This window comes from Macaca fascicularis, chromosome 4, assembly GCF_037993035.2.
Source record: "Macaca fascicularis isolate 582-1 chromosome 4, T2T-MFA8v1.1".
Lineage (NCBI taxonomy): Eukaryota > Metazoa > Chordata > Mammalia > Primates > Cercopithecidae > Macaca > Macaca fascicularis.
Genome location: NC_088378.1, coordinates 146941318 through 146967803, shown reverse-complemented (window position 1 = coordinate 146967803; position 26486 = coordinate 146941318). Strand labels below are relative to the sequence as shown.

Below are 26486 nucleotides of genomic sequence, written 5' to 3'. Positions count from 1 at the left end.
TTAGGCACTCTGTGTTGGGGTCACATGATAGTTTACTGGGTTATTAATTGGTTCCTTCTTTTTATTGCTGTAAAAGAAGGATTTTTTTTCCCTACGTTTCCCCTCCTTTATCGGAGAGGCTGAGTGCAAATGATATGAGCAACGTCCCTAGTTTTCTCCTAAATCTTATTAGCCCCGCCTCCCACAGTAGTTTCACTTCTCAGTTTAATCCAGTCTGAGTTAACTTCCTGACCCAGGAAGTGGCAGCTACAGAGGGGACCAGCAGCGAATATGTAAGTGTCTGAGCAGTGAAGGTTATGGAAAAGGTCCAGGCTAAGGTTTTCTCAGTGGATATGTGAGTGTGTACTGGTGGCAGGTGGGGTGGGGAATGTATTTCCTGACAGCAGGGCCACTCCAACTCTGAAAATGGTCAGGACTTTCTTTGTTTTACAGCTCTTGCTTCTTTCCTACTCTTTCTTTCACCAGACTTTACACCAAATCTCAGAAGATTCAGAACTTAGGTGAGTGGGGCCCAGGACAGGAACCCTGGAGCCTTGGAAGCAGGGGAGCCCCTTCTCCCCAGGAGCGCAGTGACCCTAGCAGAGAGGGGCCTGGTGTATAGTAGCCCGCCAAGGAATACACGTCATCAGAAGAAATTCTGTGTGGCTTCAAGAGACTGATCTGGTTGTGACAGGAAATCAGCCTACCCGGTAACTGTAATTAAATTACTGTTTTTTATTCTAGGCACTGTCATTTAAAAGAAGAATTACTCTTCAAACTTCCTCCTGACTCTGCCCTGTCCTAGAGCAGCTCTCAGGAGTAGGGGTGTGGGGACGGGCAGGGGGAGAGATGGGGGGTACAGGGAGAGCCCAGCTAGGTTCTCAGAAGAGGCAGGCTTTTTTGCTCCTGGCCACCCCTCTGTTGCCTATCCCTGGCCTCCCCCATTTTCTTTCTGTCTTCCCTACCTCCTTGGGTCTGCAAACTCTTTATGTTGCAATCACTCTGAACATGTCTCTTGAGATAGGTCCTGTCCTGGAGAAGAGATATTAGTAGTGAACTCCCCAGTTCTACAGGAGCTCTGATCCCATAGAAATAACTGCTCCTTAGGACCAAACCCTCTGCTCTGCAGCCTTCTTTCCAATTCTTATTCCCTCAGTTTAGGGAGAGGGCACAAAAAGGATAAACTAGTTCTTCTGGTTGTTCTGGTTGCCTTGATTGCTTCCATTACCTTCCTGGTTGGGTCTCTAGAAAGATCTTATTAACGAGGGAAGTCCCACTTAGGCACCCGTCTCTCTCTGCAGGAGAGAGAGGTATTCACTATTCTCCTTTCTCTTTCTTTTGCCTATTATACCTCTGCTCCTAAAAGCAAAAAAAACAAAAACAAAAAAAACCCAAAAAACCAAAAACAACCGACCTTATTAACCAGTGTTGGTTTTTGTTCTTTGTGGGGGGTGGGGGGGATCGAGGTGGAGTCAAATTTGATCGTCATGATGGTGTAGAAGCCAAGGGAACACTTCCTCTTTGCCTTCTGAAAGTTCACTGAAAAATCAACTCACAAAAGGAAGGCTAATTGGAGAAAAGGCATACAAATTTATTAACATGTACATGGGCTAGAATCACAGAGTGATTACCCCCTCTTCCAATGGGCGTAGATACTTATATAGTCTTATTTATAAATACTTATGTATTATACTTATGTATTCTAAATTATTTATAAATACTTATGTATTAATACATAAGTATAAATATGTATGTATATAATATAAAAATGTTATTTTTATATATGTATAAATATATAAGTATAAAATATGTATAAATATATTTATATATGTATAAATAATATTTATATATATACATATTTATATATGTATAAATACAAATACTTATATAGCCTTATATAAGTATATAGCCTTAAATATTTATATATCTATAAATACAAATACTTATATAGCCTTATTTCAGAGGGGAAGGGTGATATCAGGAGAATATAGGTAATTCTGTTGAGGGGCAATAAATGATTATTAGGGATAATAAATGAATATTCAGGAGGATGAATGAATGAATGGAGGGACAGAGTTTAACTTGTAAATGGTTCTCTTTGGAAAATGAATGAGCCTGAGAGACAGACATTATTTTGTGAAAGTGTCTGATTAGGTCTGGTTACATTCTTAGTCCTCTTTTCTTCAGTACAAAATGTGATAACAGGGGTTGGAAGGAAAAACAAGTGTTCTTTTTGTCTAGTCTGACTGGCCTTTATGTAGATAGGGGAAAAGTCTCTTCCAGCATCTGCTGATCTCTAAGGGCCTTTAATTCAAAATACTCATTACACCAGGGAGTCATATATTGGGGTGAAGCTCCCCATACTCCTTCAGTGGGATCTGTCACAGATCACCCAATTGCATGAGTGTTACTACCAATTACAAAGAGTAATTCTGGTACCAATTATTCTTTTTTATTTTAAGACAGATTCTTGTCCTTTCACCCAGGCTGGAGTGCAGTGGTGTAATCTGGGCTCACTGCAAACTCCCACTCCAGAGCTCAAGTGATTCTCCTTCCTCAGCCTCCTGAGCAACTGGGATTACAGGTGTGCACCACCATGCCCAGCTAACTTTTTGTATTTTTAGTAGAGATGAGGTTTTGCCATGTTGGTCAGGCTGGTCTCAAACTCCTGATCTCAGGTGATCCGCCTGCCTTGGCTTCCCAAAGTGCTGGGATTACAGGTGTGAGCCACCGTGCCGGCGTGGTACCAATTATTCTTGAAGTTGACTAGAATAGGAAAGAGTTTCACACTCCCTGAGTTCTCTCTTTTACAGCTTTTGTGAGGAAGCCTGCATTGTTTCTCCCAGCACTTGGTCCAAGGTAACTTTCTGTGATAACAGAATGTTGTATATTGAGGCTGTTATGTAGCCACTAGTCACATGCAACTATTAAGCAATCAAAATGTGGCAAGTGGAACAGAAAAACTAAATGTTTCATTTTAATTTTTATTAAGTTAAATTTAAATTCCCATTCATGATAGTGGCTACTGTATTAGCTACACAGCTAGACGTTTATGCGTCCTCTAAATTCTAATGCATTTCTTCTTTCTGGAGAGAAGACTTTAGCTGGACATGGTGGCACATGCCTGTAGTCCCAGCCACTCTGCCAGGGTGAGGCAGGAGGATTGCTTGAACCCAGGAGGTCGAGGCTGCAGTGAGCGGTGGTCATGCCACTGCACTGCAAGAGAGCGAGAACTTGTCTCATAAGAAAAGAAAAAGAGCCCGGGTGCAGTGGCTCATTCCTGTAATCTCGGCACTTTGGGAGACTGAGGCAGGTGGATCACAAGGTCAAGAGATCGAGACCATCCTGGCCAAGCAACATGGTGAAACCCCGTCTCTACTAAAAAATACAAAAATTAGCTGGGCGTAGTGGCGCACCACTGTAGACCCAGCTGTTCGGGAGGCTGAGGCAGGAGAATCACTTCAACCGGGGAGGCGGAGGTTACAGTGAGTCGAGATCACACCACTGCACTCCAGTCTGAGCGACAGAGTGAGACTCTGGCTCATTAGAAAAAAAAAAAAAAAAATAGAAGACTGAGAAAAGAAAAATAGTTTAGAGCAGTCTGAGCTATGTGAGGTATGCAAAATTTATCAGGACCAGTGAGACAGGAGTATGGGTCTTCAGTTAAGACCCCATGTTTAAAAGCATTTTGTTCCTGACTGGCTGCCTCATCTATTACCTACATGTTCCTGAGATTTGTAATAAAAAGAACAATGTATAGCCAATCAAAAGCTTATGCTATTTTAATGTAAATTCTTGGTAAACAATTTTAAAAACGGCTTTAAAACTGCTTTTTTTTCCCCTTAAATAACCACTTGCAACTGCTTGCTAACGAGGACAACTTGAAACTCTGCATCTGGGTTGCAGTTCTCAATCGTGGCCCAAACAAACTCAGCCTCAGCTTCTTCCTTTTAAGTCCTCTTTTCTTCAATACAAAATGAGATAATAGGGGTTGGAAGGAAAACCTTCAAGACCTATGGAGGTCAGTAGCAGCCAGCTCATCACATAGAGGTGCAGGTGAGGTGTATTTTCATCATGGTAAAAATTCTGGCTGCTTCATCTCCATCTCTAGAGCCAACATTGGAGCTTTTCAATAAAAGCTATGGCCTCAACCACCAGCACCAAGAAGATGATGGAGGAAGCCACCTGCTCCATCTGCCTGAGCCTGATGACGAACCCAGTAAGCATCAACTGTGGACACAGCTACTGCCACTTGTGTATAACGGACTTCTTTAAAAACCCAAGCCAAAAGCGACTGAGGCAGGAGACGTTCTGCTGTCCCCAGTGTCGGGCTCCATTTCACATGCATAGCCTCCGACCGAACAAGCAGCTGGGAAGCCTCATTGAAGCCCTCAAAGAGATGGATCAAGAGATGTCATGTGAGGAACACGGAGAGCAGCTCCACCTGTTCTGTGAAGACGAGGGGCAGCTCATCTGCTGGCGCTGTGAGCGGGCACCACAGCACAAAGGGCACACCACAGCTCTTGTTGAAGATGTATGCCAGGGCTACAAGGTGAGTGTGTGGGTCAGGGGGCCTTGGTAAGTACCAAATCTTATCCTGCTCCCAGGAGCTGAGATGATTTAGCCTGAAACCTAATATTATGGTTTGGAAATACAGCTTTCATTATGTCATTCTTCTGAAAAATAGTTTATGATGATTTCTTGCTAAATTATCTAGACTGTCCGTTCTGACCTTCAATGGGATGGTTGGACTCATCTCTATCCATCTGTGTTATGATGAATTTCTCCTTGCTTTAGAACAGGTTGTTCTCAAACCAAACACCCACATTTTTTCTTGCTTCACACTATGAATATCATTTGAAAAACCACAATATGTAAAACCATGCAGTAGGGCCTGCAAACAGGGAAGAAAGACCCATTACCTTTTAGGTATCTACAGTCTAGTAAAGAAGATAAACCATCAAAAATGTCTGCCTGGAGGTCCCTGGTTTTGGTGGTGGGGAGGGACATTTAGGGTAGGGAGTGGTTCATCTCAGAAGTAACTCTTGAAGGACACATAAAAATTGAACACCTATTGGGGGATTTTCATTTGGGGAATGAAGGGTCAGTGACATTGAAAATATCACTCTGGTACCTATACTTTTTTTTTTTTTTTGAGATAGGGTCTTGCTCTGTGTCCCAGGTTGGAGTGCAATGGTGTAGTCTCGGCTCACTGCAGCCTCAACCTCCTGGGGCTCAAGCAATCCTCCCACCTCAGCCTCCCAAGTAGCTAGGACTACAGGAATGCACCACTATACCCGGATAATTTTTTTATTTTTTGTACAGACATGGTCTGGATTTCTTGCTTATACTGGCCTCAAACCCCTGATCTCCCTCCCATCTCAGCCTCCCAAAATGCTGGGATTAGAGGCATGAACCACAGTGCCCAGCTACTCTGGCATGTCTATAATAAAAGGAATATCAAGGAGTAAAATTCAAACTATCCATATAAGAAAGGGAGGAGAGGGCAGATTTTAAGCAAGATTCAGGAAGAAGAGTAAAAGATTTGGAAATGCTTGGTTGTGGAAGGTGAAGCAGAGGGAGAGGTTTTGTGTACCATCCAGGCTTCTTGCCAGAAAGCATATTAAGGAAGGAGGGACTTTGCTGTTGGCAGCATGGAGGAATGGGCATAGTCCTGATGTCCTTTTTCCTTTTCTGTCCTGCCTAGATTTGAGGAAAATGTTGCCCCCTGTGTCAGGCTCCTTATTCTGTCCTCCACGAGACAGAGGTGGTCTTGTATGAAGGCTCTAAGTCCTTCTAAGGACATGTCAATCCTGACCCCTACTCAGCTCATGGCAGCTCTTCCTTAAACTCCATGGAACAGCTAATAACTGCAATGATGATATTCCAATTTGAATTACTTTTCCACCAAGTAGTAAGAAAAGGAGGCTGCTTATGTTGAAATTGAGTTTGGTCACTTACTAGATGGGCAATTTTGGGCATGTTATTTAATGTCTTGACACCTTGGTTTCCCCATCTGTAAATGGGGATAATAGCAGTGTCCTCCCTCCCTAAAACACACACACAGGAGGTGGTTATAAGCTTTGAGGACATTAAAATATAGAATGCATAGAATAGCACTTGGCATATAGCAAGGACAATGTCATCTTTTGCTAAAACAGTTACATAGAGCCCTTTCCTGAGAATGCTCGAGAATTAATGAGTATACTTGTTGGGTTTAGAGAGGACAGGAGACAATTCTTTTAGCATTGATTACAATTAGCAATTTGGGTCAGCTTCAAATCACTTGGCATCCTGATTTTTCATGACTCATAAGACACAAAATTTCATGTGTGCCAAACACTGGTATTGGTTTTGCTTGGTTCAGCATGTTATTTTACAAAATCTTTTAGATGATGATTACCTTGTTCTATATATAACTTTTTCCTGGCAGGACTCTAGTGGAGGGTGTAGCTCAGGCTCTGGGTCAGCAGATGAGGGTGCAATGCTCCACCAGCTGGCAGCCATAGCCCTTTGGGCAAGTTATTTTACCCCTTTCTTAGCCTCATTTTCTACAGCACAGCAATGATGTTTAAAATCCTACCAACTATTCAGGGTTGCCAAGGGGATCAGTATGTTCCTGCACATATAGCCTTTAGCATGCTCTCTAGCAAAAAACAAGGAGGACTCAATAAATATTCACTATTATTCAAATATATCTTAGAAAACTGGGATTCCCCCTAGGTCCCTAATGAAGAGTCAAATTGAATAGCCTTCACTGATCAAATTTTTCCTTCAGGAAAAGCTCCAGAAAGCTGTGACAAAATTGAGGCAACTTGAAGACAGATGTACGGAACAGAGGCTGTCCACAGCAATACGAATAACTAAATGGAAAGTAAGAATCTGACTTCATTGATCTCAAGCTATTTTCCATTCTAGAGCTTAGGCATAGGGGATGATTGAGGAAAATCACAATGATGATTTATTCTCACTAAACCAGGTCAAAAAAATGAAACCCAAGGGAGAAACCATTATTTGTATTTATGCCCCTGGCTCCAGGTTTACATCCATGAGAATTTAGTGCCAACCCCTTCCATCTTTAAACCGTAGTTGGCTGGGATTCCTGATACTCCAGTCAGAAGAAGCAGAATTGGTATGCCTATTTACCTAGAAAAAGCATTGACTGGGTCTCAAACTTTAAATACCTCAAAATAAACCTGGTTTGCAGGCCTCAACTCATTACCCTGGCACTTCTACCACAGCGGAGCATCTGGCTCTCAACTTTACAGGTACAGAAACCAACCTTTGTGGACACTTAGAAAACAGGATCACTCCAGATTGAAATTCATACTACTCAAGCTCATGAGGCTGATGAAGGAAATATACTTTATTTCTTTCTTTTTTAATTATTATTATTTTTTGAGATGGAGTCTTGCTGGAGTGCAGTGGTGCGATCTCAGCTCACTGCAACCTCCACCTCCCAGGTTCAAGCAACTCCCCTGCCTCAGCCTCCTGAGTAGCTGGGATTACAGGCATGCGCTACCATGCCTGGCTAATTTTTTGTATTTTAGTAGAGACAGGGTTTCACCATGTTGGCCAGGATAGTCTCGATCTCCTGACCTCGTGATTCACACACCTCAGCCTCCCAAAGTGCTGGGATTACAGGTGTGAGCCATTGCACCTGGCCTATACTTGATTTATAAGTACATCAGAAGTAATGCAACAACCTACATACTTGCAACTACAAACCGCAGCGTCTCTCAGACTATTTCCATGGCTGACCAACCTCCACATTATCAGAGCCACATTCTTTCATGAAAATATTTAGGTTCATGCAAAAGTAATTGCGGTTTTTGCCATTAAAGTAAAGGCAAAAACCACAATTACTTTTGCACCAACCTTTATATTTATATAATTCACTAGCTTGCAGTAAAATCCCACAAAGCTGATTACCGATTTTCCCTCTTTCAGGGGTCCTTTCTAACTTCTACCCTGATCTTTGTTTGTGGATGTTGCTCTTGAGCTCCTGAGTACACTCTTAGTTCCCTCATTTCTAGGATCTTGGGCAATGGGGAAGACCTTGATTGTAACTAACATATATGAAAACCCGTCTATACAAGAGTTAAAGCTGTACCTGTCTCCTACACAAAAATTCCACCTCATCCTAAGTCAAAGACCCTTCTTCTACATCGTAGTCATCGAAACACTGTGTGGATTTATTTTTATTTTTTAATTTTTATATTTTTAAGATAAGTAGAGAGTTTATTTGGGCCATGTTTGAAGACTGCAGTCCGAGAACATAGATTCAAGTTGCCCTGAATACACACTCCCACTGCATTAATTTAGACAGCATTAATGGAAATTGCAACTTTACATCTCCTCAGATGAGACTTTCACTTGATTTCTGTCAGTCTTACACATAGGAATGCTTAAGATGACCCTAGGGTAGTAGAAAAATATTTCTCAGTTAACCATAATAAATACCTGCCAAACTCAGAGCTCCCCCTGCCAAGAATTATGGACCCTCTTACCAGCCTGGTTGTCTTAAAATCCAGTCTTGGTAATGTTCATTATAAGCTTTTACTTCAAGAAAATCACTCAGACTCAGAAATCTAACTTCTTAAATCATAAGTAAAAATTTATTTTTATCCTTGTAACTGATAAAGTGTTTGAACTTGGCCCTAGTTTCATAATTAAGTTATCTAGCACTCCTAACCCAGCTTTCTCCTGTGTGTTGGCTGAGGAATAAGGAAATTAATTGGGTGACTATAAGGAATCTGAGACAACCTCTTCCACGTCGGAGTGCCTGCCTCCCACACATGACCCTGCAGCAGGAAACTGGGACATTCTTCCAGCTTCAGTGACTCATGAGAAAATAATGTCCCAGTGGCTGATTGTGTGTGTGTGTGTGTGTGTGTGTGTGTGAAAATATATATAACACTTAAGCATTTAACCACTTTTAAGTATACAGTTCAGTAGAATTAAGTGCTTTTACATTGTTACATTGTTGTGCAACTATCACCATTCCCATTTCCAAACTGCAACTCAGTTTCATCTTTCATCTTCTAAACTGAAACTCACTACCCATTAAACAATAACTCGTTTTTCCATCTTGTCAACACCTTGCAACCACTATTTTACTTCCTGTCTTTATGAACTTAACTATTCTAGATACCTTGTATAAGCAAAGTCTTACAATATTTGCCCTTTTTTTTCTGGCTTATTTTGCTTGAACGTCTTCAAAGCTTATCATGTAGTAGCGTGTGTCAGACTTTCATTCTTGTTTATCCATTCATCCATAGATGGACATTTGGTTTATTTCCACCTTTTGACCATACTTTCTTGACTCTAGGAGAAGGTGCAGATTCAGAGACAAAAAATCCAGTCTGACTTTAAGAATCTCCAGTGTTTCCTACATGAGGAAGAGAAGTCTTATCTCTGGAGACTGGAGAAAGAAGAACAACAGACTCTGAGTAGACTGAGGGACTATGAGGTTGGTCTGGGGCTGAAGAGCAATGAACTCAAGAGCCATATTCAGGAACTGGAGGAAAAATGTCAGGGCTCAGCCCAGAAATTGCTGCAGGTGAGGCTGTTTATTTGGAGTAGGGAAAAAAGGTATGTTATTGTGCTATTAAAGGAGAATGATAATGAAGCATGGGAAGATAGAGTAATGTTTCTTTTAGATATACATCAGTGCCATCAGGCTAGCCTTCACTAATCTATGGGGTACCTTTATGTCAATTAGAAAAATAAACTTCTGAGGGAACATAGCTTGGCCAAATGGAACCATGGGATAACATCCACCACTGTTTGTCTCCTTGGCCCATGTGCACAGAACCTGGCTGTCAACTCTCTCCTGAAATACTCTGCTAGGTGACTGATGGGTGATGAAGTGGGGCAGCCAAAATGAGTGATAACCTGTTCCCTGATTTGCTTGTAGAACCCTTGCTCCAGAGCTGTTATGGTACAATCTACAGCTCTATCTGTATGAAGATAAACATCTGGAGCCATTAATTCTGGTTCTAACTAACAGGATTGGTGACTATACTGTAAGGTTGAGTGTATAGCATGATTGCTTTACCACTGTGTGATACCTGTTGCCACCATCTTAGTGGCCCAGTCTCAGGGCTGTGCACAGATTCATCGCTAAGGACCTTTATGATATGTGTTCTCTAATCTGGGCTCACTGTGAAGGAAATCCGATCACCAAAAGCTAGTCTTGACAGAGGGAGCATGGACAAAGCTCCTGGCCCTCATGCTTCAGCAAGGATGAGAATAGATGCAAATGTTGATAAACATCCTGCCATGCTGAATCTCCCAGAAGCTGGTAGGAATTATTCCATCTGGGTATCCATCAACATCTAAGACTTGTGGGAATTACTCTATTTGGGTATCCATCAATATCTAAGACCAGGGTAACTCTCTTCTTTGGGAAAAGCAAAGAAGAATAGCTCTGCATGACAAGCCCCATGAAATACTGATGTTCCCATGCTCACCTTTTCTTTTTGTTTCTTTATAGAATGTGAATGACACTTTGAGCAGGTAAGTCCTGTATGAATGCAGGAGGGGAGGGGCATGTGTATATAGAACTGGATGGAATGCACCTCTGAAGAAATCTCTGGCCTCTGGTTGTTCTAGGAGTTGGGCTGTGAAACTGGAAACATCAGAGGCCGTCTCCTTGGAACTTCATACTATGTGCAATGTTTCTGAGCTTTACTTTGATGTGAAGAAAATGTTAAGCAGTCATCGAGGTATGTGCACTAAAGAATTTCTAAATACTGTGGATGGAAGGGGCCTTATGCAGTAACCAAGTTTACCACCTGTCCCTCAGCAGGCTCACAGCCAGAGAGGTTGTTTAGTTAATTTCAGTAGTGCCTTCATACCTTCTCTAGTTAGTATGATTCACTGCTTAGATGTGAGTGAGCATTGCATTCTGGTTATCTGCACAAACCTTTCAAATTCTTATTCTTTCACTTATTACCCATGTTACTCCAAGTGACTTGGTTTTCCCCTCTGAAAAATGAAAATATTAACAGCCCCCACTTCATTGAGTTGTCATCAAAATTAAATGCATCAACATGTACAAAGTGCTTAGCACCGTAACTGATAGATGATCATAATACCACATCCTGGTATTAGATCTGATCATAGTGTTTATTATTAATAGATCAGCCAACTCTTAGAGCAATGCAAGAAAGGTAGGTGAGTATGACAGCCTATCATTCACATATTTTAGGAACTTGACTTAGATAACACAGATGATAAATGTTACAACCAATTTACAGATTCCGAAATGTTAGAACCATTTACTGAATTTCCTGCTCCCTTGATTTTTTTAAATCAGTACTGACCATACTTTCACAAATTTGTATTCATAAGTACAAAATCAAAAAATCCCTGAAAATGGAAAGTTTTATCATGATTCATTGGGCTGCAAAAATGTGGCCTAACCTGAAATGATTTGGTGGTTACATTAGTTATCTGTTAGTACAAACAAATTACCATAATTTAGAACCTTAATACAACACCCATATATTATCTCAATTTTTGTGGTTCAGGAATCTGGGCACAGCTTAGTTGGGCCCACTGCTTAGGGTCTGACAAGGCTGCAATTAAGATACTGGTCAGGCTGTGTTCTTACCTGGAGGCTAGGCTGAGGAAGAATCCACTTCCAAGCTCACTGAGGTAGCAGGCAGAATTTCTTTCCTGATGGTTGCAGGACTTTGGGCCCTGGTTATTTCTGGCTATTGGCTGGAGGTTGCCCTCAGCTTCTACAGGCCACCCCTCAGCTCTTTGCACACGGGCGTCTAACGTGGCCAGTTATTTCTTCAGAGAGAGCTCAGGAGACAGACTCTTTAGAGAAAATCTGATAGCAAGATGGAGTCTTACATAATGAAATGTAATCTTAGAAATTATATTCCATCATCTTTGCCATATCCTATTGGTCAAAAGCAATTCATAAGCCCTTCTCACACTCAAAGACAAGCAATTTTATGAGAGTGTGAACACTAAGAGGCAGAAATCATAGAAGGCCACCCTTGAGTCTGTCTTCCACAGTGGCCAACCCTGAACTGCACTGAGATGAGACTATTTAAAAGTCTTTATTTATCCCACTTAATTTGAATAAATGTTTTGCTGCAGATATATTGATGAATTTGATTACAAGGCTCTGCCTTAGGCCCTGATGGGGTTGAAATTTAGAGTATATGCATTTTTTTTTTTTTTTTGCCTTTATAACTTCTAAACTAATTTGAATTGCAAAGCCCATTTTGTTCCAGGGATTTCAGATAAGGAATTATAGACCTGTGTTCCCCTCAAATACACAACAACAAACAACAACAAAACCCAAAAGCACTCTGTATTTCATCCTATACAGATGACAGGAAGGAAGAACAAGACTTTGTGTAAGTTTTGCTGGGATTTCACTGAGTTAATTTGCCTCCTCTCATCTTTTACAGAAGGAATCATAATACGGTTCAAGTGAAACTCTTTTTTTTTTTTTTTTTGAGACAGAGTCTCACTCTGTCGCCCAGACTGGAGTGCAGAGGCGTGATCTCAGCTCACTGCAAGCTCCACCTTCTGGGTCAAGTGAAATTATTTCGTAAATGGGCTTATCTTTTAACGAAATATTTCTCCCCTCTTAAACACTGTTTATTAAAATTTTTCTTTTTTTAAAATTTTTTTTGAGATGGAGTCTCGCTCTGTTGCCCAGGCTGGCTTGCAGTGGCACAGTCTCAGCTCACTGCAGCCTCTGCCTCCCGGGTTCCAGTGCCTCAGCCTCCAGGGTAGCTGGGATTACAGGTACGTACCACCACCCCTGGCTGATTTTTGTATTTTTAGTAGAGATGAGGTTTCACAATGTTGGCTAGGCTGGTCTTGAACTCCTGACCTCACGTGATCTGCCCACCTCAGCCTCCCAAAGTGCTAGGATTACAAGTGTGAGCCACTGCACCTGGCCTAAAATTTCTCTTATTACAAAAGTGATATGAATAAATTTTATTTTTATTTTTAAATGTATGTTTATTTATTTTATTTTACATTGCCTTCAAGCAGATGCAACAAATAAATTTTAATCAGTCAAACAATATAAAGAATATAAACAGAAAGTTCAAGGTTTCTCCCACCCCTCTCCAATCTGACTTCTCTAGGTAGGGTAACCTATATCTTTCCCTAAGTTTGTACAAACATGTAATATATATAATCTGTCTCTTCTATGTTACTCATTACTTTTTTATGTCTAATATTCCATAAGTATATAATAAATATATGTAACCATATCCCTACTGATGGAGCTTCAGGCTGTTTCTAGAACTTAGTTATTACAACATTGCTACAAAAACTTTCTAGTCCATGCACCCTTTTATCCTGGTACTTTCATTTCTTTTGGGAGCATACCCCAAACCGGGATTGCTGAGGTTGTTGTTAATCTTAATATATGGTACCATATTACTTGACTCAAAGTTGTAACATAACTCCTACCAGCACCAGGAATAATGACCCACATATACTGAACACTTTTTTAGTCTGTGACAGATTAGAAAAGCTTTACTTTTCTTGGTTTTTGTTTTATTATATCACAGTCCTCTCTATATGGGGCATTTTTGCTTTATAGATAAGGAAATATGACAGAGAGAGGTTAAGTGAGTGTTGTAGGATCTCATAACTAGAAGGTAGGCGTAGAAAGAGTCTAGAATCTAGAAAGCACTCTCTTACCATTCTGCAATGTGGCAGAAAATACAAAGTGTTATTTACTTATCTCTTTTAGACAGGTTCTTACTCTGTCACCCAGGCTGGAGTGCAATGGCCCCATCATGGCTCCCTGCAGCCTTAAATTCCTGGGCTTAAGCAATCTTCCCACGTCAGCTTCCCCAGTAGCTGGGACCACAGGCAGGGACCACAGGCAAGCACCACCACATCTGGCTAACTTTAATTTTTTTTTTTTTCTTTTTGTAGAAACAATATCTCTTTATTTTGTCCAGGCTGGTCTTGAACTCCCAGGCTCAAGCAATCCTCTCACTTCGGCCTCCCGAAGTGTTGGGATTACAGGCACAAACCACCATCTCCAGCCTGAAGTGTATTTAATCCACTGCCTTGTGGACTGGGCATTGAGGCTGTGTGTAGAGTTGGGTTTTTTTGTTGTTGCTGTTGCAAACAATACTACTGTGAACATTCTTATCCATGCTTCTTTGTGTCCTGTGAATGTTTCCTCCAGGGAGATACCTTGGAGTGACATGCTGGTGTGGGGGATGCACATCATAATTTTACCAGATACTACAGATCTTGAAATTGTTCCAATTCTACCCCACCAGCAATATAAGAGCTCTCACTCCTCCAAAACTCCCTGAGTCTTTACTTATATAATTTATGATTTTGATAGTCTTACGGATTTAAAAGGGTACCTAATTGTGTACTTAATTTGTGCTTTTCTGATTTCAGTAGTGAGACTGAGATTCTTTTTGTCCATTAGCCCTTCAGGCTTCTGTGATTTACCCATGATTTACTGTGGTTTAATAATTTTTATTGGGTTATTTTCCTTATTGATTTATGGGAACTTATTATGGCTGATGTCTTCTGGCATGTGGATGGCATTTTGCATTTTCATCCTGTTTTATAGGGTTTCAAAATTAAGTAGACACATTTTCCTTCAAAGTCTGTGTCTTCTGTTTCCAAAGAGCTTAGTCATCAGTGGGCAGTGAATTTTATCACCTAATTAATTTTATTAGCCCCATGTGTTATGCCTGTAGTTCCATCTACTGGGGAGACTAGGGCAGGAGGATCTCCTGAGCCCAGGAGTTCAAGGCTGCGGTAAGCTATGATCACACCACTGTACCCAGCCTGGGCAACAGAGCTAGACCCTGTCTCTTAAAGGAGGGGGCCAGGTATAGTTGCTCACGCCTGTAATCCCAGCACATTGGGAGGCCGAGGCGGGAGGATCACTTGAGGGCAGGGGTTCGAGACCAGCCTGGTCAACATAGTGAAACCCCATCTCTACTAAAAACACAAAAATTAGCCAGGCGTGGTGGTGTGTACCTGTAGTCCCAGCTACTCAGGAAGCTTAGGCAGAATTGCTTGAACCCAGAAGGCAGAGGTTGCAGTGAGCTGAGATTGTGCCACTGGACTCTAGCTTGAGTGACAGAGTGAGACTCCATCTCAAAAAAAAAAAAGGAGATGAAGGAGGAGGAGGAAGAGAAGGAGGTGGGGGAGGGGGAGGAAGAGGAAGAAGAAGAAAAAGACAAAAAAATTTAGCTGTCATCTATGCTTTGATAGCATTATAATGATGATGAAGACAATTGCTAGGTTAGTGAGAGGAGGCTACATACACACCAGAACTCTCTACGTGGAAAGCAAGTTCATATATTTTGTTAAGTATGTTTCATTGGAGACCTTCTGTTCCCGTAACTATGACCAGTGCTCTGCCAGCTCAGTCAACAACAACATCGCATGTTGACTCCACACCTGGATTTTTGGTCCAATTGGTAATGAAATCATCCCACCAGTGTCTTCATAATATATATACACACACACACATATAGTATTCTCTCTATATATATTTATTTGTATGTTTATATCTATATCCTCCCACCTCAGCTCTCGCTCCATCTCCCAGCCTGAGTGGTGCAGCAGTGCGATTATGGCTCAACCAATGAGAGGATCAATGGCGATCCTCTCATTTCAGCCTCCCCAGTAGCTGGGACTATAGGCATGGGCCACCATATCTGGCTGATTTTTAAATTTTAAAATTTTTTGAGACAGCAAGTCTCTATATACTATAGATATATATATAGTATCCTCTCTCTAATATAGATAGAGAGAGGATACTATGTCTATATCTGTATCTATCTTTCTATAGAGAATGAATACTATATATCTAATAATATGTAATATATATTATATATAAAAGTCAAGCATTGATTTGTACATATAATATATATATAGATTACTGTATGTGTGTGTGTTTTTATACATATATATATATTCTTTTTCTTTTTTTTTTCAAGACAGGCTGTCACTGTGTTGTCCAAGCCAAGTGGTACAGTGGTGGGATCATGGCTCGACCACCTGGGCTAAAGTGATCTTCCCACCTCAGCCTCCCCAGTTGCTGGGACTACAGGCACAGGCCACAAAACCTGGCTAATTTTTAATTTTTTTTTGAGACAGGGTCTCCCTTTGCCACCCAGGATAGAGTGTAGTGGTGCAATCTCGACTCACTGCAACCTCCACCTCCCGGGCTCAAGTGATCCTCCCACCTCAGCCTCCTGAGTAGCTGGGACTATAGGTGTGCGCCACAATGCCAGGATAATTTTTCATATTTTTTGTAGAGATGGAGTTTGGCCATATTGACTAGGCTGGTCTCAAACTCTTGGACTCAAGTGATTCACCCGCCTCAGCCTCCCAATATGCTGGGATTACAGGCATAAGCCACTATGCCTGGCCTGATTATTGTACATGTTTTTGATGTAACGTATTATATATGTCATATATGACAATATAAATGAATATATTAAACATTCAGTTTTCATTTACATATTGTAAAATACATATACTATACATATATAATATGTAGAACATATGCTATACATATATATGTATATGTTAACATATATAATACATATACATATAATATGTATAGATGCATATATAAAATTTGATTTGTTATTATTTATATTATTTTGTGCAGGAGTTCTATATCTGTCTATAAGCTGGTGCCATAATTTTTTATTCTTTGGAGGATTTGGTATGAGATTGTCATTACTCATGCCTTGACTTCTAAATTTCCTATAAAACTGACAAAATCCATTTTTGCTTGATAAAGATGCATGTTTTGTTATCTGTTGGTAAAATTTAAAGTAGTGATTTCATTTCTTTAATGTTAGGTCTGCCCATGTTTTCTTTGTTTTTTGAACGAGTTTTACTCAGAAATATTTTTTCTAGGGAGTATTAATTTTGTCAATGCTTTCAATTTTATTAGTAGCGTAAGATTTATTATAAAGTTCTGTAGTATTTAAAAATTTTCTGTATTCATTCCATTTGTGCCTTCTTACTTTGATAAATCTCATTAGAGGTATGTCTATTTTATTTACTTTTTTTTAAAGATGCTACTTTTTTTTTTTCCTCTTTATTGCATTCTGGTTTTAACTTCACTGTTACATTGTTTAGTATCTATTTTTTCTTTTTAAAAAATTATATTTGGGTTTTCTATGTTCTTTTGAACATTTAAATTAGATGCTTAGCTCATTAATGTTCAGGTTTTTAATTTTTCTAAGATAAGCATTTAAAGCCTACAAATTTTCCTTAAAATTCTGCTTTAGCTCCATTGCATATTTTTATAAATAACATTTTATTATTGTTCCATTCTATATGTCTTCTAATGATTTATTAGTAGTTTACATTTCCTAATATTTAGAATCTTTTTAGTTGTCTTTTTATTATTGGTTTATAATCTTATATTGAGACTAGAGAAAATGATCTGTGTAATACAGATTTATTGAAATTTGTTCAGACTGTTTTTTGACTATTATTTACTCAGTTAGCACATGTTCCATCTGTACCTGAGAAAACTGCATATTATCTGCTTACTATTATTAAACAATTACTGAGCTTTATGTATTGACTATGAGATTGGGCTTCTTAGATTGTTCAGACCTTCCATATCTTCCCTTAATTTTTTCTTTTGATCTGCCTGATCTATCAATTATGGAAAGAAGAATGTTAAAATATCCGATGATGATTGTAGGTTTGTCAATTCCTCCTATAATTCTACAGTTTTTGCTTTGTATATTAACACAATTTTAAGCATGAATGCACTATACTACTAGTGCATTCACGTTTAGAATTGTGTTATCTTTTTTGGGTGACTCCTTTCATTCTTCCCTTTTTTTTTTTTTGAGACAGAATCTTGCTCTGTCACCCAGGCTGTAGTGTAGTGGTGAAATCTCAGCTCACTGCAACCTCTGCCTCCCCGGTTCAGGTGATTCTTGTGCTTCAGCCTTCCAAGTAGCTGGGATTACAGGCATGTGCCACAATGCGCATCTAATTGTTGTATTTTTAGTAGAGCCAGAGTTTCACCATGTTGGGCAGGCTGGTCTTGAACTCCTGGCTTCAAGTGATCCTCCTGCCTTGGCCTCCCAAAGTGCTGGGATTACAGGCATGAGCCACCACACCCGGCCCTCCTTCCATTCTTAATAATGCTCTGACTTAGTATCTTTTGATATACTTACATAACTACAACAGTATATGACTATATTATCTATCTTTTAACTTCCAATCTTTCTATATGTTTTTGTTTATGTGTCACACCAATAGATAGGTGGAATTTTAAAAATCCAATTGATTTTTTTCTCTTAAGTGGTATTACCACCCTGTAAACATTTTAATTTCTCAACATGGGTTTTCCTGGGTCATTCAGGTAATATGAATTGAAACCCCAAACTTCTGTGAGTCAGGCTGATTAAGAGCTGACTGAATAGAGTTTGAAAAAGAGGGTATTTACAAAGGTGAGGAGTTGGGAAATCCACAAGGAACAGGAAGCACCCAGAGCTAGGAACAGTTAGAGAACCATCGAGCTAGGAACAGTTAGAGAGCCATCACCTCCTCTGGGCCTCAAGTGGCAGGTGTAGGGAGCCGTAACTATACAAGAGCATGCCCAGAGGCAGAGGAATGCAGACCCTCCAAATCATAGCCAGTGGCATGGGACTGGGGCACTGAATACTCCCAAGGCTGCTGCTTTGTGCCCTATGGTCTCCTCTGGTGCTTCCCATTGGCTGAACCAAGCAGAAGCCAGAGGGCAGAAAGCCTGGTTAATGTGTCCACGTCAGCCTTCCTGGGCACAGAACACGACAGGGAAAAGTGAGGGAATAATTTGGAAGAACAAACAGAGCATCCAGCACAGGAGATGTTTCTGAATACTTGAATTCCTTAATTGTCACAGACCAACTGAGCAATATTTAACTCAGTAGCACGGTGGTTTCTTAACTCTCTTGTTAGAACATCCTATTACCATTTTTTATTTTTAAAACTGCATACTGTCCAGTATCTCACTTTAGGTTATCAGAGTTTTTTTCTGTCTTGTTTGATTCTAGTCTGATGTTTTTCATGTATATTGGTCCTCAGTGTATTATTATCTCATACTAATGCTTATGGAACATTATCTGAGGGGAAAGAGAAGAGCTTACAATTAAAAGTCATGGGACTAGGCATGTGTCATGAGACCTGGGTCTTCCAATAACAAGCTAAGACATTAGCTGAGTCATTTTCCTTCTCTGATTCCCAATGTTGGTGGTTATTCAGTCGAGAAAGGAATAGGTATCTTTCTGCTCAACTGTTTCATGATTCCTGGAAGTCCTGCATGGGAGAAGAACTTTGGACAGGATGGTAACCATATTAACTGGTTAGTTCTGTACCTTGGCATCCCTGAATAACTAAGACGAAGATGATGTCGATGATATCATTATTGCTGCATGTTGCTAGAAGAGCTGAGGTAGGACTGGTTCTCTGTCATAATGTAAAAGAGTCTTGGAAGGTGTCTGGGATCCAGGGTCCAGAACCCCTCGTGGCCTTTGGAACACCAAGCTCTGTGCCAAAAGGTGGAAGGCTGCCCTGCCGCACCACAAATCTACGCCCAGGGCCTAAAACCCCTTGTGGCTTGGATAGAACCCAGGGCTCAGGGCATAAAACCCCTCATAGCCTCTGGAATGTGCACAGACTTGTTGGTTCCTTGCTTCTTACTCATAAACATGTCCTCCATTATCTCAAGCAGCAGACCATATTCTATACGTGTCAAAGAAAATGCTAAACCATCACAGCTATGCTTAATGCACCACTACCTTTCTACCCCCATGTCCTCATACCCTCACCTGTTTACCCTCACATCCTCACCACCTGCTTCTTTGTTTGATCCCCAATAAATAGTGTGGACTCCCAGAGCTCGGGGCCTTCACAGCCTCCAATCTAGCGCTGGCCTGCTGGACCCACTGTATGCACTCTTAGCTTGTCTTTTCTCATACCTTTGACCTTGCCGGACTTTGTAGCCCCCACGGCCTGGTGTCGGGTCCAATCACCCCAACAACTACCACTTATTAGGTGCTTACCATGTACCAGGAATTTTACCAAGCATTAAGCAAACATAAGCTTGTTCAATCCTACCCACCATTCTCTGCAACAACTATGGTAATTTCCACTTTATAGTTAACAAACTGAGGCTCAGAGAGTTAAATGATTTGCCTAAGCTCACACAGTTTATAAGAAACAATACTTGGGTTTGAACACAGGCTGGTTTTATTGAAAATAACTTGTGGCTGGGCATGGTGGCTCACACCTGTGTAATCCCAGCACTTTGGGAGGCTGAGGCGGGTGGATCACTTGAGGTCAGGAGTTTGAGACCAGCCTGGTCAACATGGCGAAACCCCATTTCTACAGAAAATTTTAAAAAATTAGCCAGTTGTGGTGGTGCGCACCTGTAGTCCCAGCTACTCAGATGGCTGAGGCAGGAGAATTGCCTGAATCTGGGAGGTAGAGGTTACAGTGAGTTGAGATAGTGCCAGTATACTCCAGCTTGGGTGACAGAGCAACACTCCGTCTCAAAAAAATAAAAAATAAACTAAAATAACTTGTGTTCTTCACACCAACAAAAGTATTTTTGTTTGTTTGTTTTGTTTTGTTTTGCAGTTAATGTGACTCTGGATCCAGATACAGCTCATCATGAATTAATTCTCTCTGAGGATCGGAGACAAGTGACTCGTGGATACACCCAGGAGAATCAGAACATATCTTCCAGGAGATTTACTGCCTTCCCCTGTGTCTTGGGTTCTGAAGGCTTCACCTCAGGGAGACGCTACTTTGAAGTGGATGTTGGCGAAGGAACTGGGTGGGATTTAGGAGTTTGTATGGAAAATGTGCAGAGGGGCACTGGCATGAAGCAAGAGCCTCAGTCTGGATTCTGGACCCTCAGGCTGTGCAGAAAGAAAGGCTATGTAGCACTTACTTCTCCCCCAACTTCCCTTCATCTGCATGAGCATCCCCTGCTTGTGGGAGTTTTTCTGGACTATGAGGCCGGAGTTGTATCCTTTTACAATGGCACTACTGGCTGCCACATCTTTACCTTCCCAAAGGCTTCCTTCTCTGATACTCTCCGGCCCTATTTCCAGGTTTATCAATATTCTCCTTTGTTTCTGCCTCTCCCAGATGACTAAGGAAAAGAGCAGAAGCTCCTTGGTTTAACCAGCACAGAGAAAATAATATAAATCCCATAAGGGCAGACGTTTGGTCTGTTTTCTTCGCTGTCACTTCCTTAGTACTTAGAATAGTGCTGGGATTTTAGTGGATATATAATTGATTTATGTTGAATATATGGACTTAGAAACTAAAAATACCACAGATGGTTAACCTGGACTGGGGCAAAGCAAGATAATAGCAATGATCATACATTGCTGTCTCTATCCGTCTTTAATGGGTCAGGGCTTTGATTTCCAAGGGTCTTCAGGTGATGAGTAGTGGTACCCACAGGTCAGAAGGTCTGCGTTCTCCTAATTTGTTTGCTGCCATTTGAACTCATGTGGGGAATGAAAGAAAGCTGCAATTATCCGCCAACTGCATTTAAAACCAAACCAAACCAAACAGGAAAATCAAAATAACGTTGACTCTTCCAACCACTGACGTGTTGTTTAATAATCTAAGCAGCAGTCCTGGAGGCTACCAGACTTACCGAGTTCTACCTGAGAAATAGCCAAGCAAAGTGTGAGAGAAGGGTTAAGAATGGCTTACAATGAGATGCTTCAAATGAAAAGGGAATTATGAGTAAAACTGAACTTGGAAGGGGGATTCAGTTCTGGAAAAGAAGTTGGTATTTTCCAGTCTGCTAGGACCAGTTACCTTGAAATATTTTAAAATCTCAGTAAATAGTTATTGCTGAAATGACTGTTGGTAGTTCTCATTATGATTCAGAGAAGATCAAATAGACCTTAACTTCATTTTGAAAAAGACCAAATTACCATACCTGAGTGGGTAATGACAGGACTACAACTAAAACATAAACAACATTAGTGATGACCATAAAAAGTCACAAAATTGCTAAATGTTATAATTTAGAGTTGATATAAAAATTGATGGCCAGGTGTGGTGGCTCACGCCTGTAATCCCAGCACTACAGGAGGCTGATACACGGGGATCACTTGAGGTCAGGAGTTCAAGACCAGCCTGGCCAACATGGTGAAACCCCCGTCTTTACTAAAAATACAGAAATTAGCCAGGCATGGTGGCAGGCGCCTGTAATCCCAGCTACTCGGGAGGCTGACGGAGGAGAATTGCTTGAGCCTGGGAGGCAGCAGTTGCAGTAAGCCAAGATTGTGCTGTGCCTCAAGGAAAAAAAAAAATTAATGTTTATTGATATTTGTTGAGGTCCTATGACATCTCCTCTGAGAACAGGAGAAATGAAGCAACAGTTGTGTCTAGATGTCAGAGGCATGGCTGGGCCTCCATCTCTGCCTAAGGGAAGACATAAAAGAGTTCAGACTATTGCCCATGTTCCCCAGGGTCAGAAGTTCTCCGGGTTGTAACTCGCAAATGAAGGGTAGCAGAATATGCCATCTTTGGCATAAGTATTTTGAGCTGAAGACAATTGAGAAAAAAATAGATTAAAAACAAACAAACACACACCTCTGCGATCTCCCTATTTGCCTAAAAGCAGGATATGAAATTGTGAAGGCATCCTCCTACTCCAGGAAGAACAAAGGTTAGTCACCAGAGACTTTAGACTCTTCTCAGCCTGGACATAGTACCAGAGAAGTCTTATTTAAAAAAAAAAAAAAAGGGAAAGAAAAAGTTGCCTTCCCACAATTTACTGCGCTAGTAATTCAAAGTCCTTTTCCTCTTCCTTGTCACTTAAAAAATGTATTGTTTTGTTAAAATGCTATATAGGCCCAAGTTCTAAATCCTCTTTTGAGTATTCATCTCTGTACTCCCGTGTTTGTGCAATGCACATGTTAATAAACTTCTCTTTGTTTCTGTCTTCTCAATCTGTCTTTTGTTAGACTACTTTATAGGGCCAATGATGGAGAACCTAAGATGAATAGAAAAAAAAGATTTTTCTCCCCAAAAGAAGGATTATCCCCCAGTCTTACTTGTTCTATATCCCTGTAGTCTGAGTATGCTGCCCCAGACTTGGGGAATAGGACCCAGTGGGTAACCAAGGAACCCCAACTTTGTGCAGGATCAGTGAAGATGTAATCTGGGTATTCATAAGCTCTTCTCTACCTCTTGGCGTCCCACAGTCCTGTGTTATCTACGTGTGGTCTTCCCCAGAAAGGGGAGGCCTCCCTAACATTGTCAAAGTCTAGCATATGCTACTCAGAGGAAATTCTATATCACTAAGCACTTAGATTGCTGAATAAGAAAGGATGATAACAAAATAAACATTTAATTAAATAAATGTTTTAAAAAACCTGTGGAACCCATAAAGAAGGCCAGAATAAAGATAAAATTGGACAAATTGGACATTAATTGGGATGCAGGAAAGCTATGGAAAGAATATAAGTACTGCTAGATAAATCATTAGCTATTCTAATAAAAATACAGAAAAAAAAGGAACAAAAGAATATATACTAGAATAATTTTGAGAGTAATTTGAAGAATTAGATGCAAATAAATTTGAAAACTTTTGATTAAAATACTTTTTAAAAAGAATCAAATGGCCTAACTGACCCAAGAAGGGAAAGAAAATATAAACAGACTAATAAATACAAAATGAAATTCAGACACTTACAGAGCGGCCAGGCATGGTGGCTCACACCTATAATCCTGTCACTTTGGGAGGCTGAGATGGGAGGATCACTTGAGGCTAGGACTTTGAGACTAGCCTGGGCAAGGCCCCCATCTCTAAAAGAAAATAAATTAGGTGGGCATGGTGGCATGTGCCTTAGTCTCAGCTACTCAGGAGGCTGAGACACGAGGATTGCTTGAGCCTAGGAGGGCAAGGGTGCAGTGAGTCATGGTCACGCCACTGAATTACAGCCTAAGTGACAGAGCAAGACCTTTTCTCAAAAAAAAAAAAAAAGTTACAGAGCTCCAACTAAATAATGGGGAGAAAAAGAAAAAAGAAAGAAGATGATTTTATGGCTGATTTTTTTTTTTTTTTTAAGGAAAAGCAATTCATGTACCCTTGAATATTAGATTACGTTGTATACAATAGCCCAAAATGACAGTGGCTGAAACAAGTTTATTTCTCTCCCATTTAAAGCAAGTCAAGATGTGGAAGTCTGGGAAGCCCAGAAAATCCAGGTCTTGTTTGTGTATGGAAACTCCAGAAAATCACAGATTCCTTCCAGCCACCCCTCAATTACCCCTGGGATCCAAGAGAGCCACTAAAGTTCCAGCTATCATACTTACAACCCAAGGTGTAGGATGGAAAAAAAGGACACCAAAGTAGGGTAAAGAGCATGTGTACAACAGCTCTCTTTTACTCTAGTGTCCTAAAACCTATCATAAAACCTTTGGCTTGCCTTGCATTAGCCAGAATTTAGTCCATGGCCACACCTAAGAAGTCAGAAATATTAGCTTTTTTTCCAGGGTAGTTGGCTGAAAATCAGGAGTTCTCATATTAAAAAACAGAGAATAGACATTGAATAGATGACCAACAATCTCCTTCATACTCATACTATTTAAACTGTCCTAGTTAATGAGCAAAAAAGAAAAGCCTAAAAACTGATATAAAAACTTAACAAAGGTACTCCCCCACACACACCATTCCCAAAAGGAAATTTCTAATCTAATTAACAGTCTTAGTTTGGGCTGCTGAAACAAAATACCACAGCCTGAGTGACTTAACCAACAACAATTTATCTCTCACTGTTCTGAGGTCTGAGTTGATTCTTTGTGAAGGCCCTTTCCTAGTTTACAGATGGCTACCTTCCTGCTATGTCCTCACATGGCAAAGAGAGAGCTGGCTCTCTGGTCTTTTCTTATAAGGGACCAGTTCCATCATGCCCACCATGAAGACTCCATCTGCTAGGATCTCAACTAAACCTAATTATCACCCAAAGAGCCCACCTCCAAAGACCATCACATTGAGAATGAGAGCTTCTACATATGAAATGTGGGAAACACAAACATTTACTTCAACTGTAACTATTGAGGCAAAAATGTCCCCCTACCATAGACATCCAGCACCAAAGTAGTATATTTATTACAATTGAACTTACATTGACACGTCATTATCAATGAAAGTCTATAATTTACATTAGGGTTTATTCTTGGTGTTGTGCATTCTATGGGTTTTGACAAATGTATAATGTCATGTATTCACCGTTATAGTATCACAGAAATTCACTGCCCTAAAAATCCTCTGTACTCTGCCTTTTCAACCCTTCCTGCCACCCAATTTCTATCAATCAACTGCTAATCTTTTGACTGTGTCCATAGTTACTGCCTTTTCTAGAGTGTCATATAGTTAGTTGTGAGGCAGGGGGCAGGAGTGAACTCCGGAAGCAGGGACTTTACTCCGGACCAGATTGAAGACTAGCAGAAACCGGGAGGAGGTTAAAGCACCTCTCCATAAGACACGCCCATCAGCGCCAAGTCAGTTTTTCGTTGCCATGGCAACGACGGGACATTATCGACCTCTTTCCTCTGCACCTACTCCGAAGTTACCAATCATTTTCTAGAAATTTCTGCATAATCCCCCTTAATTTGTACGTAACTAAAAGCAGGTATGTGACTGCGAACTGCCCCTGAGCTGCTACTCTGGGCACATTACTTATGGGTTAGCCTTGCTCAGCAAGGAGCAGTTACCCGTGCTGCTGCTGTACACTGCCGCTTCAATAAAAGTTGCTAACACCACCACTTCACACTTGAATTCTTTCCTGGGCTAAGCCCTAATTTTTGGCTTGCTTGCCTTGCATCAGTTGGAATCATACAGTATGTATTATTTTCAGGTTGGCTTTTTAGTAACATACATTTAAGTTTCCTTCACGTCTTTTCATGGCTTGATCATTTCTTTTCTTTTTTTTCTTTTTCTTTTTTTTTTGAGACAGAGGAGTCTTGCTCTGTTGCCCAGGCTGAAGTGCAGTGGCACTGGCTCACTGCAACCTCCGTCTCCCAGGTTCAATGGATTCTCATATCTCAGCCTCCCCAGTAACTGGGATTACAGGCGCACGCCACTATGCCCGGCTAATTGGGGTTTCCCCATGTTGACCAGGCTGGTCTCAAACTCCTGGCCTCAAGCAGTCCACCTGCTTCGGCCTCCCAAAGTCAATGCATTTCTTTTTAACTCTAAATAATATTCCATTATTCAGATGTAACACAGTTATCCACTTACCTACTGAAAGACATCTTGTTTCCAAGTTTTGGATAAATTATGAATAAAGCTGCTATAAACATCTGTGTGCAGGTTTTTGTGTGGAGATAAATTTTCACCTCCTTTGGATAAATACTAAGGAGTGTGATTGGTGGATCCTATGGCAAAAGTATGGTTACTTTTGTAAGAAACCACCAAACTGTCTTCCAAACTGATTGCACTTTTTGTATTCTCACCAGTAATG

General features: G+C 40.6%; 1 protein-coding gene across 17 annotated transcripts; it reads left to right on the top strand.

The window, feature by feature from the left end:
• Window positions 1-216: 216 nt before the first annotated feature.
• Window positions 217-22967, top strand: TRIM38 (tripartite motif containing 38). 17 transcript variants are annotated; one of them, XR_012434158.1, is made up of 9 exons: window positions 217-272; window positions 466-689; window positions 4091-4531; window positions 6758-6853; window positions 9311-9541; window positions 10478-10500; window positions 10597-10709; window positions 12417-12759; window positions 20623-22967. XR_012434158.1 is itself a non-coding variant. In XM_045389983.2 (8 exons), exons 3-8 carry the CDS (start codon window positions 4121-4123, stop codon window positions 21144-21146), a joined length of 1398 nt encoding a protein of 465 aa, XP_045245918.2. In that variant the 5' UTR covers window positions 217-272; window positions 466-500; window positions 4091-4120; the 3' UTR covers window positions 21147-22967. The 17 variants fall into 17 exon arrangements, 10 of the variants coding, with proteins under 10 accessions (XP_045245918.2, XP_005553911.3, XP_015305286.3 ...); XR_012434154.1 differs by having other exon boundaries at window positions 12222-12759; XR_012434152.1 differs by having other exon boundaries at window positions 433-689; window positions 12222-12759.
• The last annotated feature ends 3519 nt before the right edge of the window (window positions 22968-26486 follow it).